Below are 18981 nucleotides of genomic sequence, written 5' to 3' on the forward strand. Positions count from 1 at the left end.
ATTTCTCTTGTGGAAATGATACACTGCTATGTGCAGTCCACAATGGCAATAGACTAAGATCGCAGACAAGAGAAAATAAATAACAAGTAGCTCCAAACATATCACCCATCCGGTAACCCACCATCAGGTAGATGCAAACGAATTTCAGATACGTTTGTCCCAAAACAATAACAGATTTCATTTCGACAAGTCACGTGACTTTATAATTTCAATCCATTTGAGCTATTTAATCAGCGTTAATGCTTCTACGAAAGACTTGTCCACGAGTTGCTTCAAGATCTCACAGTACAGGCAGAAACAGTTAATTAAGAACAGTTAGATACACCTAAGCTACTACGCGTACATCTTTTTCAATTCTTTCCTCAAGATTTTACCAGATGCGGTTTTTGGGATATCCTCAACAAACATGACTTCTTCAATCTTTTTGTAGACAGCTACTTTGCTTGCTACGAAGTCTTGGAGTTCCTCTTCTGAGATTTTCAAGCCGTTTTTGCGGATGATGAAGGCTTTGGGAGCTTCGCCGTAGAACTCGTGGGGGACTCCTATGACAGCCGCGTCTTGGACAGCAGGGTGGCTTCGGAGTATGCTTTCTAACTCAGCGGGGGCAACCTGCATTCCCTTAACCTGAAAAGTTATGCAAGGTGTTAGTAAAACTGAAAGTAATCATTGGGGATATGGAGATTAAAACAAGACTAAAGTTATATTTTCATGAAGAACATGGTATTGCCCATGGATAAAATTATATGAAAATTTTGAAGAAAATCTGTTACCATGTCTTATATTTATATTTCCTATAACGATTACTTGGATTGTTTATTGCGAGTATAAGAAAATTATAGCGTTGTATACGTTAGAGCGACACTTCAATTCATCTCTGCATTCTGGTTGCCAACGGCAAAAGACAGCGTTACACTAAAGAACAACTTGTTGCTATGCGTCACTCTTGAATACAGCTGTCAATGTATGCAGTAGACTTACTTTTATCAACTCCTTTATTCTGTCAGTAATAAATAACCCGACGCCAGGCTGGAAGTATCCCAAATCTCCAGTTTTGAAGAAACCATCTTCAGTCATGCTCTCCTGCGTCGCTTTAGGATTCTTGTGGTACTGTTTCATGATGGTAGGCCCGCGAATTAACATTTCTCCCGACTGTAATTGAAAGCGTTAATGGAGGTTAATCAACAGCGTTGAGTGCACTTCGGACTCGTTAATCAAGACGTTATTAAATACAAACTTCATATCCGTTGATAAATTTTTTTTTAGATATGATAATGTGATCAATATTCAATAGTAAGCGCGGAGTTCATGTAGCTTGTAACAGACAATTGCCTGTTGAAAGATGGGTAGAAAGAGGGTGCCTTAGTAATAGGGCTTCTTTCTTACATTTTGGGGTACGGAATTAAATGAAGTATTATATATAAAACTATTTAGTATGGATAGGAAAAGAGGACGACCAAAGAAACGTTAGATGGATAATGTGAAAGATGATAGGGCTGCAATTAGAGTTACTTGTAAGGTGTCCTCAAACAGAAAGGTATGGAAGAAGATGACATGCTTCGTCAACCCCAAATAAAACAATTGAGATAAGAGCTAAGAGTAGGGGAATAATACGCATTGCCATTCACCGACATAAAACGCGGATGTCGTAGCACGTCAGGTTTAGTCGATGAGGACCATGAGGATTCTCCCGCCTTCTCAAAAAAAGTGGAATTATGATAATAATTTAGTACAATACATACTTGTCCCACAGGCACTGCCTCACCGGTGATAGGGTCAGCAAACTTCAGCTGCATATTAGCCATGGGTACTCCACAAGCGTTGAAGTCGACATTTTTCGTCTTCTTAAACGTTGAAGTACCCAATGATGTAGTTTCCGTCATACCGAATCCTTGGTTGAACTCAATGTCACGCTGAAATCACAATAAAAAATGTTATTGCTAAACCTTTCGGAGCAGAAAATTAAAAAATATATATATGTCCATGAGATAAATGCAAAAAATTCCCTATATTTTTTCCATAATATAACCGTCAATATTGAAAAGTCGTGATGTGGATTTCGAACTTTAACTCGTTTTGTCTACTAAGATTTTGTTGATGATCATAATATGCCTTTATCTAAAATACAGACTATAGAATAAATATCGGCTTGTCATCATGCATATTGACAAAACTGTGATACGAATTAAACTAGGCAACAAAAATTGACTCGACCGCACGGTTGAGGTCAATACGCCAAAGCCGTCGCGGGTTCGATCCCGGCGTAGGACAAGCCTATGTGTTATTGACGTTCTGAGTCTGCGTGTCACGTGTCAGCACGCAAGGACTAAGGATAAATTCCTTAGTCGGGGAGTCGTTAAAAAAGATATTTGAAATAATTTGTTCTTGGTACTCTTTGCACAGTACCATCATCTACTTACAAATAATTCGTTACTACGATTGCGATCTTTACATCAAATCAATTATGCGAAGCAGTTCATATCAAATCAATGATACCCCTTACTATAAACTCATAAAATAAAACCATCGCTGTAGTGTAAGCGGGACGGCTATATACGCAGTGCACTGATCTGTCTCGCTTCTTCATTACCAACAGTTCTCACTTTATAAGATCATAGTGTAGGAGTCCAAAGTCTAACTAATAACAAAACAGTATTCCATTGAACCATGACCAGTTTTACACAACAAGTTATTTGACGTCGTGGAATTGTTATGGCGACCTTTAGGACAAGGACAGGCCTATTGCCCTATCTCATTACGGTAATAGGACTGCACGTCATCACTACTCATTGATAGGCAGTGATTGAAATAACTGGGACAATGAACCATATGTTTTGCGCTGTTCTTGTAATAGTGTAGGAGATTGAGATTGGACAAATCATCTTGTATATTTTATAGTGACCAGTAAAGGAATTTACTAATATAGTGTTGGTATCTTTATGACTTTTATTAACATCAGGCATTAATTTTGGTCATGTATGATTAAAAACATTATTCATGTTTCGTAATCAGATTTTAACTTATTATTATTTTTATTTCATCTTTTTCATAAAACTTACACAATGTTTTGAAATAGTCATTGTGTTTGTTAAATTTAATATCGTATTTAATCAGTTAAGATCTATTGTACCAAGTTCTGCTTTTTAATTCGATTTTTTCTTTAAAAGATTTATTCCGTCATGAGATCAGGCTTTTTAGTGAAACTTCATAAACACACGCGTAGCCATAGTACAGGGTCCGTCGAAAAGATAATTTTAACAAGCTTCGCCGCTGATCAAATAGCTTAAGCGAGCGTCATTTGGCAACTGCATGCTTTTTGTGGAAAATCACTCTTTCACTGACCATTAAAATTTTGAGCACTTCTATTCACTTTCATACTAATGGCATTTCTAGGAGGGCTATTCTAAAAATTACGCTTCATTTCAATTAATCTTAAGAATAGTGGTTGCACTTACTTTACTCTTTTGCAGAATAGCTTGAACATCGGAAGCGGATAACGGGGCTGCACCACAGATGATGTGTCTGACGTCACTGTAATGTTTCTCGTTCACATCTGGATGCTTGCCAAGGAGGATCGCTGGAATTCAACATTTTGGATTTTAAACTTTATGCGGAACGTTATAGGGTAGTTTTTTGCTTAATTGTGGATAACAAGTCACTTACGTTCATCAATCATTATAATATTATTAAAAATTACTTTAAAAAAAATCTCAGTAAGGAATAGTTAGTGAGAAGTTAGTAGAATTGTTCCTATCAACTTACCGACTGGTGGTACGATGTAAAGTAGTGTAGATCTTTGATTCTTCAAGATGTCCAAATAGAGGCTGGCGGAGAACTTGGCCATGGTGACGAGTTTGCAGCCCTTCGTCAAATGCCCAATGAGACCGACCACGAAACCATAGATGTGGAAGAACGGTAGGAAAATCGGCAAAATGTCTTGGAAATTAGCTGTAATTGAAGTAATAAAATGGTATAATCTAAGCAGTCATCATTCAAAAAGACTCATAATTTAAACGAGCTTTTTTAAGGATTTATAAATTAGCAGAAGACATAATAATTATTTTGGATTATGTCCCTAAGAAAAAACACACTACCAAAACAAAGTATTTATATGACGTGGGTAGATTACCATCTTCGTAAAACAGCGGAAAGGACGACAACAAACATACAATCAATTTTAATAACCATTTTTAACTATGTACTAAGCTATAACGAACATTTCCTCGTACGTGTTTAGCTTACTTAACGATGTTAAATCAAAATGTAACTTACCATGAGCAAGTTCTGGAAAACAATTCTCTGGTTGATGCATAACACTCATGGCAGCCATGAGATTGTCGTAAGATATCTCCACTCCTTTAGGTAACCCAGTTGTTCCACTGGAGAAAGGTATACAAGCAACGTCATCTCCTTTCTTCTCCACTTTGTCTAGAAGAGCGAAATCCACTTCCCCGGATTCTGCTACTTCAGAGTACCGAGAAACGTCACTTGGTAGCGTTTTGCTTGGATCGGCAACTAGAACTATTTTTGCTTGAATTTTGGCGCTCTTTAGTCCTTTTAGTACATTGTCGTAACATTCTGGTATGGTGACGATGATTTTAGGCTCCGTGATTGATGCTTGATGGGCGATTTCAACTGGAAAAAAGGCACAAATTGAATTAGGAGAGACAATGAATGTTACGCGAATTAAGTCAAATAGAACATGGATATTGGGATTTTATATTTCATTATTTCCTCCGTCCCTACAGTTGTTAAAAAAAATCTAGAATGAAAAAAACATTGCAACATTAGTTGATTGTTTAAAAAACCTATTTACAAATTTCATTCCAATTTTTTTTTGCGCAAAGTAGGAAAAATTGCTGCTTACAACCGATGGGCAGCTGATTTCCGTTTGTAAAGAAATGCCAAATTTCTCCATTAAGCCTTAACCAGCCTGTAACAGAGCCTTAGGTTTATATATATCTATACACTATTTATCTATACTAATATATAAAGCTGAAGAGTTTGTTAGTTTGAACGCGCAAATCTCAGGAACTACTAGTCCAAATTGAAAAAATATTTTTGTGTTGAATAGACCATTCATCGAGGAAGGTTTTAGGCTATATATTATCACACTGCGACTAATAGGAGCAAAGATACAATGGAAAATGTGGAAAAAAACAGGGCAGATATAAATCATAACTTATATCTTCTAACCACGCGGACGAAATCGCGGGCAACAGCTAGTAAGTCATATGGGTTTAAAATTATTTGTTCATAATCAAAACACATTTACCTGTGTTTGCATATTATGTTTTCAATCAACAGTATTGCTTATTAGTCTATATACAAGGCTATGATCATCAATGCGCACTCCAGATTATAGTATTTATCTTATTTGTTTTAGATATTTGCTAAATTATTACATTCCAAAAGCAATTCTACTAGATACAAGTTGTTGTCATGTACTTTATTTTAGGACGTTTGTAAATTTATGAAATGAAAAAAAAGAGGGTTGAGTATTGATCATATCGCTAATTTGTCAATTGTCATCGTCTAACGTCAGTGATTAACTAAATCTACTAAATCCTTGTTAGTCACGAATACATGGTACTATAATTTATTGTAAAAAAAATAATCATATTTTTTTGGCGAATGATAGGCAATTATTATATCCAATAGCACCTGTTGATTATGAACTAAATGTGTGGACTGTTGCTAGACAGACTTTAGGTTTGAATGCTATCAAAAGCGATGGTATCATGAGTTATCAGAACTACTGTTATACAAATAACACTAATTAATAAGATAACAGCAATCAAGTAAAACTCTTTTAAAAAAAAAATTAAAACTAATAAATGCGGACAACATCACATACATTGTTCTGAACCCAAAGTAAGTTGCTAAAGCACTTGTGTTATGGAATTCAGATACAACGAAGGTACCACAAACACCCAGACCCGAGACAATGTAGAAATGTGAATTTTTACATTGACCCGACCGGGGATCGAACCCGGGACCTCAGAGCTAGCGACACCTTGAAACCGGTACGCCACTCGACCACGGAGGTCGTCAAGTGGTCGTCATCTTTTTAAGTGGACCATCACAAATTTATTCATAAATTTGACATTATCACTTGATTCTCCCATTAACTCTGTCTCTATCCTCTTTCCCTGTGACTGCAACATAATGGTGGTTGGAAAGATTTCGCAGAAAAAAAGTTGTTTGTATTCAGATGAGTGTTTTTATACGTCTGTTTGGCCTTTATGATAAAAATAAACATGCACTTATTAATTGCTATTTATGATTGCACAAGTTCATTCAAATCAGCATGCTTTATCAATTGCATTGCGGATGTTCGATTTAAGAGAGGTGTGTCAATGATTAAAAGATTGAAGACGAATTAATTCGAATAAGTCCTTGGTCTGTTTGAGATTATGCTTATCTTAAGTCACTTTTCGCACTAAAGTAATAAACGGCCTAGGAATATACATGTACTATCTTATCGTAGTCTGTAAATTTACAATCTTGCTGATATGGATATTTTGGGTGCATTTCAAGCTACGTATGAAGTGAAACCTTGAGTGATACATCAAGAAGAAAATTGCTGATTAAAAATATATTCAAACCGATATATCGATAATGGAAGAACAATAACCACATTCAGTTAACCTATAACCTTTTCAACGCCATCTTAACAATACACATGAATATCGTTTATCATCAATGGAACGCAATATAAAAACAATTGCCGCACTATCACACAGTACCATTGTTTTACAATAGGTTAATGACATGATAACCCTTATCAATTCCCGTTGTTAAACTTGTAAAGTATTATCAGTTTTGATGTCATTCGCCAGTGTGTATCTTAATAAACAATAAATGTCTTAGACGATAGCGGTATCTAATCAATATTAAATATGGGCTTAGAACCTCGCCTTGGGGTACACCTGTTGTTGCTATACAAAATAAATGTTTGATATATCAATTGGGTAGTCCATTCAGATGATCATACTAAAAGAAATGTATAATGCTACTGTTAGATCTTACATACACAAATCAATAACGCATAAACTCGATAAAAGATGTTATCTAGGCTGTCAAATGCGGTTTAGAGAATGCTGATAACCCTGAACATATTTTGCTTTTGCATGCTTTTACTCTATTTGATTTCATTTAATCTAGTTTCCAAGGTGTAAAATCTCTAACGTCGGTAGATTGCGAATAATTTTAATCTAGCCTAGAGAGGTGAAGTACGGCTGAGTAGGTGTTTATCTAACTATTCTTAAACTCAAATATTTAGTTGCTAGATAGCATGGCGCGTACCACGTACGTCTTCATAATAACATTATGCTTCATTAATACGATAGCGGTTTTGTTTAAGACATTTATTCACGCCATTTTTCTGATAATGCATAACGGAGGTCAATTCAAAAATTTTTGACCGTGGAGGTCAATATACGGCAGTTACCAGACATGTGTAATGTGATATAGTGGCTTATAAACTGTAGCCAACACAAATGTAACCTTTCCATACGTCATCATAAAATGTTAAAATAATACGGATAATTATTATCTTTCGTTTTATTACAATGTTTGTACGTTGAATTTCCAATTCAAAATTTCAGGGTATTTGTTCTTAATTTCGTTTAGGACAACTTGTGTTAGAAGTACAAGGACTCTTTTTAATTAGAAAGATTCAACAGAAAAGAATACTTTTTTGACCAAGATATATTTTTGTTACCATCAGTGGCTGGTGCATCAAAGTCCCTCCATCTGAGTTGATCACGATAAATGCCATACACGAGAAACAAATATTGTTTTTCAACTCCAAAAACCACACCTTTTCGTTATCTTATTTAAAGGCAAACACACGCCGTCTCCTCTTAAAGGCTTATGTCGCTGTGGACTTTGAAACTATTGATACCTGCTTATCATTAGGCATTTCAGTGGCGGTTTTCGGCTCTTTTGCTATCTTAAGAGGATCAAAATTACTTCGTTTATAAATATGTACTGCTTAATATTCATACTTAGGTATATTAGTCATTTGTTATCATTAGGTAATTTAAATAATATAAATTTGAATGTAGAATGAATTGAATTTCTTTTAGATAATAATAGCTAAATTCCTCTCAACTCAAAACGAGATGAAAAAAACTATTCGACTGGCTGGTCAGCAACCAGTACATTTTATCGTCATAAAATATTAACTACAGTTAATTAAGGCAGTTTTTGAGTTAAACGTTTACTTTCTTAATGAAGAATGAGGAGATAACATTTTCGTGCCTATAGTTAAGATAGCTGTATGTGCATCATCACTGCCTCTCTCACCATCGCCATCCTCACTTATCTTAAACATTATAATATAATAAGTACTAATAGTAAAATTGAGCCTTACATTCTTTATAAATAGGGTTGACAGTCGTTAGAACACATCCAGCTTGCAAACATCCTAAGGCAACAACTGGGAATTCTGGACAATTGGGCAGCATAACAGCCACGACATCCCCCGATTTGAGACCGAACTTCTTGAGTAAAGAGGTCGCAAATGTTGCTGTGTTCTTCTCCAGTTGAGTGTACGTATAGGTCTTCTTGGTTTCAGCACTTTCCTGTGGAAGAAACATTTGTATTTTTAAACTTTGAAACGTATCCATAAGTTAGTATCAAATCGGTTCCAAACTGTTACGGAATCTTCTAACTCAAAAGAATTAATGTAAAGAATGCTATCGACCCACCCACAAATCACGATCGATAATAATATGGATCGATCAACCGTTGGTGTTAGCGGTTTTTCTCTTTGAATATTTTATGTACAGATGGGAACAAATAATCTGAGTCTTACGTATTTGAGAACTTTGCTTTGTATATTGTACTGAACATGTAATCGCTACTTCATAACACATTACGTTGGATGAACGAGCCAAGCTAATAACACGCATAATTGCATTTCATTAAGCGTTCACTTCGTGGATAGAAGAAAATGTGTGTCGGTGGAGAGATTTACTTGCAATTCATTCAAGAAGTGCATGTATGTCAAGATTTTTGTCTAGTAGAATAGTAATTTCCCGGAATGCAGGGATAATTGAATGTAAGAGGCATAATATAACATCTACTTAAGTCAACTTTACAAGGGACGGATTAAATAAGACAGAGATAGCTCTTGTCGGTGCAGCTACACAGTCTAGAGCTTGGACGCTCCTTATACGTTAGGTTACTTTACAATTGATGTTCACAGCTTACATAACTGCCTACTGATGGATTTAGTTTTATCTATATATACTATAATATAAAGCTGAAGAGTTTGTTTGTTTGTTTGAACCCGCTAATCTCAGGAACTACAGGTTCAAATTTAAAAATTATTTTTGTGTTGAATAGACCATTCACCGAGGAAGGTTTTAGGCTATATAGCATCACGCTGCGTCTAATAGGAGCGAAGATACAATGGAAAATGTGGAAAAAAAACAAGGAAAATTAATTATCTTCGAAGGATTCCGTTCAAAAATTTCTAACTTATATCTTCTAACCACGCGGACGAAGTCGCGGGCAACAGCTCGTATTAAAATAAGGATCAACAGTTTAATGGGACCGGCCATGACATGGTATTAGTCAGCTGAACGTGCAAATGATAAATCCAATCACGTTGAGTTTGCTCTTTGCAGTGTTATCTCGTCGGTGATAACTTCTTAGTTACCAATTAAACGTCTAGCCTAGAGTCTGCTCTATCAAGTTTATATAAGGTTACACATAATCATGGAAAATCTGTAAGGTATGTTTATAGACTGAGATACCTATATTATTGAATGGAATAAATTATTTGATTCTTCCCGGATTTGGAAGATTGGAACGACAATATCAATATTTCTTAAGCTTTATGGAACCATTCCTTAGTGCTGGAATCGTAAAAAATATTAATCATTCGCTATTGCATTAATACATTGTTGTTCATATCTAAACCAAGGAAAATAAAATAATTGTATTGTACTGATGGAAAGCATACCGTTTTATATAGGTACCTAATAAATAAGACTCATAAAGGAACGTCATTTAAACAGTTCTCCATATAGGAACTAAATACATGTATTAAGTTCCCATATGCTATAATGCCGTGGCATTGCTGAAGTCCTGAAGGAACCCCAAACACTAAATTATTGGTGTGACTTGCCCTCACTGTACAAAGTCTACGCTCAGTCAATTGAGTTTGTCAACATCATCAATCACGCTGGTTACAATTTACGCGAGCAAAAATAGTCCCGACTCTTTGGAGTTTGGACCATCCCGAATTATTTCGTTGTTCAGTACTCATTTGTTTTTCAAGTATTTATAAAAAAGTGGCCAAAAATATATGAATATCAAAATGACGCTTGTTTTTATACATTTTTTTATAACGTCATTGATGATTGAGAAGTGACGTAACGAAAGGGTTTTGACAATGATATGATACAACTACTCATTTTTATTTTGGCTTATCTTAACATTAAAATGCTATGTCATAATGATTTATGTTTTCTATGCACTAAGTAAAGATTTTCATTTTCTGTGTGTCGCGAATTTAAGCTGGATTTAGTGAAATCACGTAGTTCTATTGGTCTTCTTGATTTTTTGTTATACTTAAATTGTAATTTTTTAAGGTCAAAGTCACTATCGAATAAATGTGTGAATTTAACTGCTTAGGATATTTACGATGTGTCTAATAATTTAATAAATTTATCAGTACTTAATCAATATCATATGCAATGGCTAGTATCAAATTAACCAAAAGCAAGTCATGACCTAATTGATCTAAATTATATTCGTAGAAACAGGCTTTATATTATGTAACAAGCTGACGTGTATTTTACTATATTTTGTAGTATTCTCCTAATATGTGATTGGTTACATAAAAATTCTGTAATTCTGTGAATCCTGTCAAATAAGGATTATAAAATCAATGGTACTTAATAATTTTAATCAATATTATATTGATTAAAAATTACCTACTAGTTGACCCAGCGAAAGTTTTTTGCCATAGAAATTAGTTCTAGGACATTAAAATAATGGATCTATTAAAAAAATATCCTATTCTCAAACTTCATGAGAATCGGTGGAACCGTTTCGGAGGCGTCCAATTTCGTAGACCTTGGCACGTGATTTTAACAGATGATATTAAATAAAAAATATTTTAATTTGCCGTATTTCGTACTTAACCATATGGAATAACAATTAACCAGACTTCAGAACACAAGGTCAATGGGTATTGGTTATCTTGTGTGCACTCAGGCGTCATACCTTATCCAGCAATTGTTTTAACAATACGACATTAATCTTTGTCATTTGAATATTCGTAAAGAATAATTTAGACGATTCGAGATATTCTGCGGGTTTTATGTGAGATAATATCACTTCTGATTCCTGAATCCAAACTAGAGGAAAACGGTCTTTCCAAGGGAATATAAAAACAGAATAAAAACTATCCTATGTGTTAATCCAGGTTATAAACTATCTGTGAACCAAGTTTCGTCTAAATCCGTTCAGTGGATTTAGCGTATAAAAGTAACAAACGTCCACACATCTAAACAAACAAGGTTTCCCGCTTATAAATTTAGTATGGTATTAGATAAATATTATTGTGGAAGTTAGGCAGCACAATATTCGGTGTAGAGTGTTATCCACACTTCCACACCCGCAATAATATTTAAGACGTGGTGATAGGCCCCTTATACTCACATATAGGCCACACGACATTATCTGTCGAGTTAGACTTGGAACACATCGTCTAAATAAACCTTTACGTCGTCACTTTTTAAACATTTTGTCCCCTCAGGTCGTTGACATTGATAGTAAATCGGCTCTGTTATTTCAGACGACCTAAGCGATGCCAAACTGTAACCCCGTCAGTCATCACTATTATTAGTATTTATCTACGTACGTGTTAGGTAGGTACTATAACAAGAATTTCAATGAGATAGGAATGGATGAATAGGTCAAAAATTATTAACTTTTTTGAAGGAGACCAACACATCTACATCGTCTGGTATTGAAGATTTTTTCTTCATAACTACAATCCTGTCTCGAATTCTCACACAAGGATGTCAAGATGTCTGACCTTAGCTCAGTTTAAACTAAAAAGGTATGAACTATAAACTCGTATTCTAAATATGGAATAGTGCATTTTTTAAGCATGTAGACAGGAGAGGCCCCCGTACGTGGAATCTAGCCGATATTGCCAAATCTAGTGAATGATACTGTTGCGGTTATAGAAGCGAGACGGTGTATAGAGCGGCGTGTCTCAGTCTCTCTTCCACAACACCAATAGTATCATTTTAACAGTTCCACTGCCCATTTTTTAACATTTACAAAGGGGTGTATTTGTTAAGAGGTTACCGTACGCCATTAACGGGATGTCTCAAAAGTTGAATTTTAGGGAAACGGCTATCTGTAGTTGGATATTCGTTTAGCTAGAAACAATTTAATTAACATAACTTGTAGTCAACTACTATCGTAACTTTGTTAAAAGCTGAAATATTTAATTGCCAACGATGACGCTCATGGCGAAATTCATAAATATAAAATTATTTATTATATTGTTTTGTCATTTATATGACTCTCGGAAAATCTACAATGTATTAATTCTTCAAGGAATTATAAAGCCAGTAAAAAAAGATTAATAATGTAATAGCCTCGCATCATCATGTTTGTGTTTACGCAAAATGTCAAAGACACACCCACAGTCGGTCAGACAAGGTTACATAAAGTATTGTTTGTGTGTAGTTCATCGGTCCCAAAAGCTGCAAAACTACTGCCGAAATGTCAGACTTAGGATCTAATAATAGACTTTTAAAACAGGTATTAGGTCATTAGGGGCTTGGTTGAAACTGATATAGGTGCAAATAAAAATATTTAGCCTGGTTATCCAAATCTTAAACTAATATTGTTGTGTGGAAGAAAGGAGCCGCCCTATATCGCGTAGTGTTGTCTCGTTTTCGCAGTTGTTGATAGCCAGCCCCCAGAATGTCTAATGAGTTAAAACCTCTATAAGGCCAAACAGTGAAAATGCTTCTTTAAAAATAAAATTTGCCTCTAGACTAGGTAGCCTAGAATACATGCCTAAATTAGTCAAAGACAAAAAAGTACTGTGAGAAGGACAACAGTATGTCCATTAGCCATTTTAGCCAGTATAGCCATTTTTGGTAACAACGAATAGAAATTTACATAAATATACTTAATATAAATAAGACGCTACGGTAATGAGCGTGGATAATGGACAAGAGACGTTTGAGTTTTTGGGCCAAATTTGTAAAGTTATAAATATTATAATACATGTTTATCATTTTAAAGGAGTATAAAGTCACTGCGGAAAGATTCCCAACTGACAAATATTGTTTACGCAATTATTTCCAAGTTAAAAAACAATTTAATCTGGTAAGTAACTAAGCATGCGTTTCAAAAATCCTCGGAAAGAAAGGAAAAGACTAAAACCCTTGTCTATGACTTCTTTTACTCATGTTTACAATTAGGAACAAGACAGAAAACTGAGAGAAACAACACAGGTCACCTCAAAAAGTCAGTTATGGTAATTCGCAAGATGGCGTAACGACTACAGGCGACGAAGACAGACCAAGACAGTGGCGAAAATGTGATAACAAAACGTCAAATGGGATTACTCATAGCTATTTCTGTTAACAATCATCTTGAGACTATAGAAATATTGAGTAGTGCAAACTGTTTCGAGTTCATTGAACCGTTTGTACTGACACGCCTTCAATGAGAACATGAAATGTAGTAACGAAGAGCGAAATTGGTGATTTATTGAAATATTTCATTATTAAGGTCGAGTTGTGACTGTTTAGAGAGATGTGGAGTAGATTGAATCTGGGTTATAAGCCCATGTTTTTTCCGTGAATTTTTTCTCCGTGATCGGTAAAGTTCCGAGAAAACAATAGGTGCTTCTTCATTTTCATAATTGCTTGATTGTATGTTGGGGAATTTAGACTACCTGTATTAATCACGATGACTTCATCAAGATGGCTCGAATGAATTCAAGAACTCGCGTTTGTTAAATGAAAAAAGCCAGTAATTTAAAGTATTGGAGCTGCTATTGTGTATATCATACTAAATCAAATCATACAAAACTTGAGTTGAAGTTACTCTGTAAAAGATTTGGAAGCAATCCATCACTTAATTAAATAAGACAGTTGCATTTTACGGAAATTCCACAACTGCTCCCAATTTAAGAGGTACGACAAAGTTTTACACACGTAAGCTGAATTTCAGCCTTTACATATACGTTCTATTGCTAGGCACAGACCTTTTCCCATTTTAGGAAGGTTTGAGCATTGATAGCCACGCTAGCTCACTGCGGGTTGGCGTTTTTAGATTCGAATGTTAAAATCCATGTTACCTCGCGATGTTTTCCTTCACCGCTGCTGAAGCATACAAGCTCCAAATTATTATTTTCTAAGTATATCTACGGTTTACGAACTATACCAAAACAACATTTTTTTTATTATTTAAAATTATTTTATTATTTCAGATAAGTTCTATAAAATGAAGATTATTATTGCGTCCATTTTTTTATGGTTATACGAGGTGTACTCCATATTGGTTGTTATCAAAACGTTCAAACAGCCGGTACTATAAAGATTGGAGTCCGGGTATTTTTAGTTAAACTGATGACGTTACTCGAAGTGTCTAGACTACAGTCTAAAGTCCAATAGAGACTAGGTGACATAGATCCGTCATCCGTCTTAACAGTCTTAGGCTTAGATTAAATTGTCCGCATACTCCGTGCCTATTAGAAAAAAACATAATTATTTGTTATCGGACTGAAATTCCTTAGATTAATGGTTGAGAAGTTTACTTAGCAACATCGAAGAGTTAATTAGCTAATTAGCTAAGTAGGTGATGGTGAATAGACATGGCACGTAAAAATTGGCCACTCTGAACATAGAAGATTGCCAAAATATTTCTCCCTATCCACATCCTTATGTAATGTTTGCACTTACTACATATTACTCTGGAGGAAAACAACCATCATAAATAGTAGTAAAGTCAAAGAAAAACAACCTATTAAAGTTCCCATAGGAAATTTGACTATATATACATTTCATATACATACATATTATGTGTTTCACAATGTTCCATTCTTTACCATGTCATAAAACCGTATAACGTACTCGTTTATGAGTATGTTACTAACTTCGGCCACCATTTATAGTGTTGAATAATATTTTTGTAAATAGTAGATATTTATTTGCAAATATATGGTTTTATTATTAAATGATGTAACGGTTTACTCACGCGTATTTATCGGGGTAGCCCGACTAGTTTCGGACCCAACCGGAGTCCTTAATCATGAGCAGACGCGGCGGGATCGCGAGTCGAACGTTACATCATTTAACAATGAATCAGTCTCACGATAGTTATTATAAAAATATATGGTTTTAATTTAAAATAGCAGATAAAAATGTGAATTTTATCATGGGAATAGCATAAAAAGCAAACCACGATAACAATTACAGGAAACACGTTTTGTAGAACGAAAAAATTTTAACAATTCGGACATCCAACCTTGTACCTGAATTATAAAATAATGTCGTGTACTACGACATTATTTTACAATTCAGGTTCAGTCTTTTAAAAATATTTATTAAGACTCTCCAATTTATTCGTCGTTTTCATCTGACTTCAAAAGGGAGGCGGTTCTCAATTCGTTAGTATTTTGTTTATTGTTTCATGTTTATTCCCCCAGAACTACGGACTGGATGAAACAATTATGTTGATTATTTTTCCGTTGAGCGTCAAATCAAAAAGTTTTTATTTCAAATAGGCCGTTTCTCAGGCACTTTTAAAACGTTACATTACTGACTTTATCTAGTTGCACGGTTCCGTTGCACGTGAAATAGCTGTAATTTGCTCCCATACAAATTTCATCAAGTATCGACCAGCAGTTTTTAACTAAAGTAGGTTATATGTTATTGTTCTTAAAAAAATATTATGATCTTCTCATAACACTCACGGATATAGGGGTATATCTATATTATTAAATGTCAGCGTGAGATAGCAAATGAAAGATAAGACTCTAAGGCCTATATATCGTGACGAGTTTTAGGCAAATGTGCGGAATCGCTATCTTTTTTTAAACTGCCCTCATAAAGATAGCAATGATAATAAGGTTTCAAAGTCAAAAACATATTGTGTTCCGGGATGCGAAAAGGTGAAATATATATTTTCATCTTTTCGTGAATAATGAAATGCACAAAGACACCTAGACTCAGGACAAGGAATCGAGGATCACACAAACACTTGTCCTACACGGGGATCGAACCCACGACAAATCGCGCAGTGAGTTTTTCGTGGTGTCCTCAACCATTTGGCTATCCCTGTCGTCTATTATAGTAGGAGCAACATTTTTACGATGTTTATGTACTCATTCAAATACTATCCATTCGTGAATTTATGTTGACATATTTTTCTTCACGAACAAACAATGACGATTGTAAAAAAATAAAACAATCACGCTAATACGCGTAACTACAAATTCCGAAGCGGAACAAATTGTTTAAACCAATTGACAAGTAATTGATGAGTAAGATGTTTTGTTCTTCATCAAAATAGTTCATTTAAAACGTTTGGGTATGTCTAAATTAACGACATTCGTACGTTTAAGCACGCAGCAGATTTGAGTAGTGGGTTCTGAACTGGACACTTTGTTTAATGAGACACCCGAATATTGCAGAGATAGTGTTATTTAACACAACTTCTATGTTAAGAAAAGACCTTATCTCATATAAAATATTTGGGCATATCTAAATTAATGACATTCTTGCTTTTAAGCAGGCTGTAGTCGAGTACCTTGTTTAATGAGAGTCCCGAATATTCCCGAGAAAAAAGAGACAAAAATAAAACCTGTTAAGATCAAATATTGTTTCAATGCATGGCAATAAACATCTTTAAAAAAGAACTAAGTTTCCGATACGAAATTATAATCAGCTGGTCATAAGTTTGGGAAATCGCTTTTGGAACGCACTCAATTTGATTACGAATATGAATCAGTTTATTTCCAGAAACTTACCTTTTCAGAAAATGATTGATAACTATTCAAACACATAAAAGTAGATTATTTTTTATTGTTTGCCAGTCCGGTTCAAAGTCTAACCTGTTGCTAAGTTGACAGCGCCGCATTCATTTACAACCTTATTGTAATTGTAATAGCCTGTATATTACTTTTGTTTTTTTATAAATTTATGACTAGTTTGTTTTTCAGTTTATATGGCATTCAATTCATTAAGGGTGACAGGTAATTTAAATATTTTTTTAATGCTCTTAAATAATTTACATTTATTTTTTTACTTTTCGAAGGCCAATCGTTTACGATCATTCATTTTTTAACATTTCCTGGGTTTACATTATATTTGCTTTTTTATTGTTGTACATATTTTCCGTACCTAAACGGTAAAAATTGGACTCTATTAATAAGATAATGTAACAGATAAAAAACGGTCGGCCTTAGATTTGATGGGCGACCAATTTTGTTAGCATTTGTGTTCATAATTTTCAAGAATATTTTGAAATTTTAGGGTTATTTATACGGAACCCTTAGAGTTGCTGGTCAAATTTGCAGTTGTTATTTTAATATTTCAAGAACAAGGGTTATTTTTAAAATATTTCTTATAATAGCGATCCTTTACTTTAATCATAGAATGTTTGATGAAATAAAGGCCTACATAATTGATAGGTACGACGACGAATTATAAGATCACATTAAAAAAAAATGGTATTGATTATATTAGTTCTTTTTTTAAGTATTTTCAATCTATGTTTCATTTTCAACTATATAGTAAACACAATAACAAAACAATATTACTTACAAGTGCAACAAGATTCTTGTAACCCGCCGATTCTGACCACACTCGGTCTATAAGTCTCATATTTTGTGGTATCACAATATCAGGAATAGACGATTTTATTATAAAATCGTCTTTCCTAAGCACAACACTAGTCGATAGTTTCCTTTGCCATTTTAGGTTTTTAATTTCGCGTAAGAAAAGTTTTCGCGCCATATTGCTCATGTTCGCGCGCGAATTTGCCGATGGCGTATGAACGACTGATAAATCGTAGCGTACAAGCGTTTGCGTTCAAACGAATACTTTGAACTATGATCGTAATTTTGCTAATTCGCTGTGTACACAACGTTTGCGCTGTGTGAAGTAATATTTGATAATGGATTTGCGAATAACAGCTGGATTTTGACTTGAAGTTCTGATATTACGGTATTGTGGAATATTCTTTTTCTAAATTTTTGTATGCCAGGGTGATATTTTTTTTTTCATTGGAAAGAACGAAAAATTGTTGTCCCAAAAGTAATAAAATCATTTTACAGGTACACCTAAAATGGCAGAAGCCACGACGAACATATTTTCAATAATAACTAAATGTTAAAGGCGTAAGTTTTGAAAAGCAAAGCCTACAACAGATGCTTAAGTAACAGTCAAATTTTCTGCTTGTGATCACATCATAGTATTTCCTATTTAATAACTGGGAACCTATTAACCTCCACCTGTGCATACGTAATAACTTGAATATTATAAGAAAAACAATGACTACAGGTTCAAGGAATACCTTTAGTGCTGTAATAATTACTTCCGTAGCAATCAATGAGTTTATAAGTCAAAATACATATTAAAAATCCCTAAAGGAGGTTGGTCTCATCTGAAAAATGATAAAAATAACTAAAGTGTTCAGGGCAGGTGATAATATCTGTTTTTTTAAAGCTGGTAATTTTCAGTTTAATATGAAGCGTTAAATTAATATCGCCATTTATCAAAATCTATTTACACAACGGCAAACCTTATAACAAGCTTAAATACTATCAAATGTCGACGTAAAAAGTTTAAAAACCGACCGAAACCTGACTACTTAGTACTGGAAGATGTAGGTGGCAATGTGCAAAACTGAGTAGGCATATAAATCGATAATATTCGATCTAGAACCAGACGCAATCTTAAATTAGAACATCGGTTATTT

The 18981-nt window shown here is 34.4% G+C and overlaps 1 protein-coding gene across 3 annotated transcripts; it reads right to left on the reverse strand.

The window, feature by feature from the left end:
- Positions 1–216: 216 nt before the first annotated feature.
- On the reverse strand, positions 217–18116 carry LOC113495822 (4-coumarate--CoA ligase 1-like). 3 transcript variants are annotated; one of them, XM_026874787.1, is made up of 8 exons: positions 17826–18116; positions 8378–8588; positions 4270–4518; positions 3760–3945; positions 3453–3574; positions 1740–1910; positions 979–1149; positions 217–624 (listed from the first exon to the last, which is right to left on the reverse strand). In XM_026874787.1, exons 1-8 carry the CDS (start codon positions 18024–18026, stop codon positions 334–336), a joined length of 1602 nt encoding a protein of 533 aa, XP_026730588.1. In that variant the 5' UTR covers positions 18027–18116; the 3' UTR covers positions 217–333. The 3 variants fall into 3 exon arrangements, with proteins under 3 accessions (XP_026730588.1, XP_026730586.1, XP_026730587.1); XM_026874785.1 differs by having other exon boundaries at positions 4270–4632; XM_026874786.1 differs by having other exon boundaries at positions 4270–4614; positions 17826–18114.
- Between the last annotated feature and the right edge of the window lie 865 nt (positions 18117–18981).

The sequence above is a fragment of the Trichoplusia ni genome, chromosome 7, assembly GCF_003590095.1.
Source record: "Trichoplusia ni isolate ovarian cell line Hi5 chromosome 7, tn1, whole genome shotgun sequence".
NCBI classification, from domain to species: domain Eukaryota; kingdom Metazoa; phylum Arthropoda; class Insecta; order Lepidoptera; family Noctuidae; genus Trichoplusia; species Trichoplusia ni.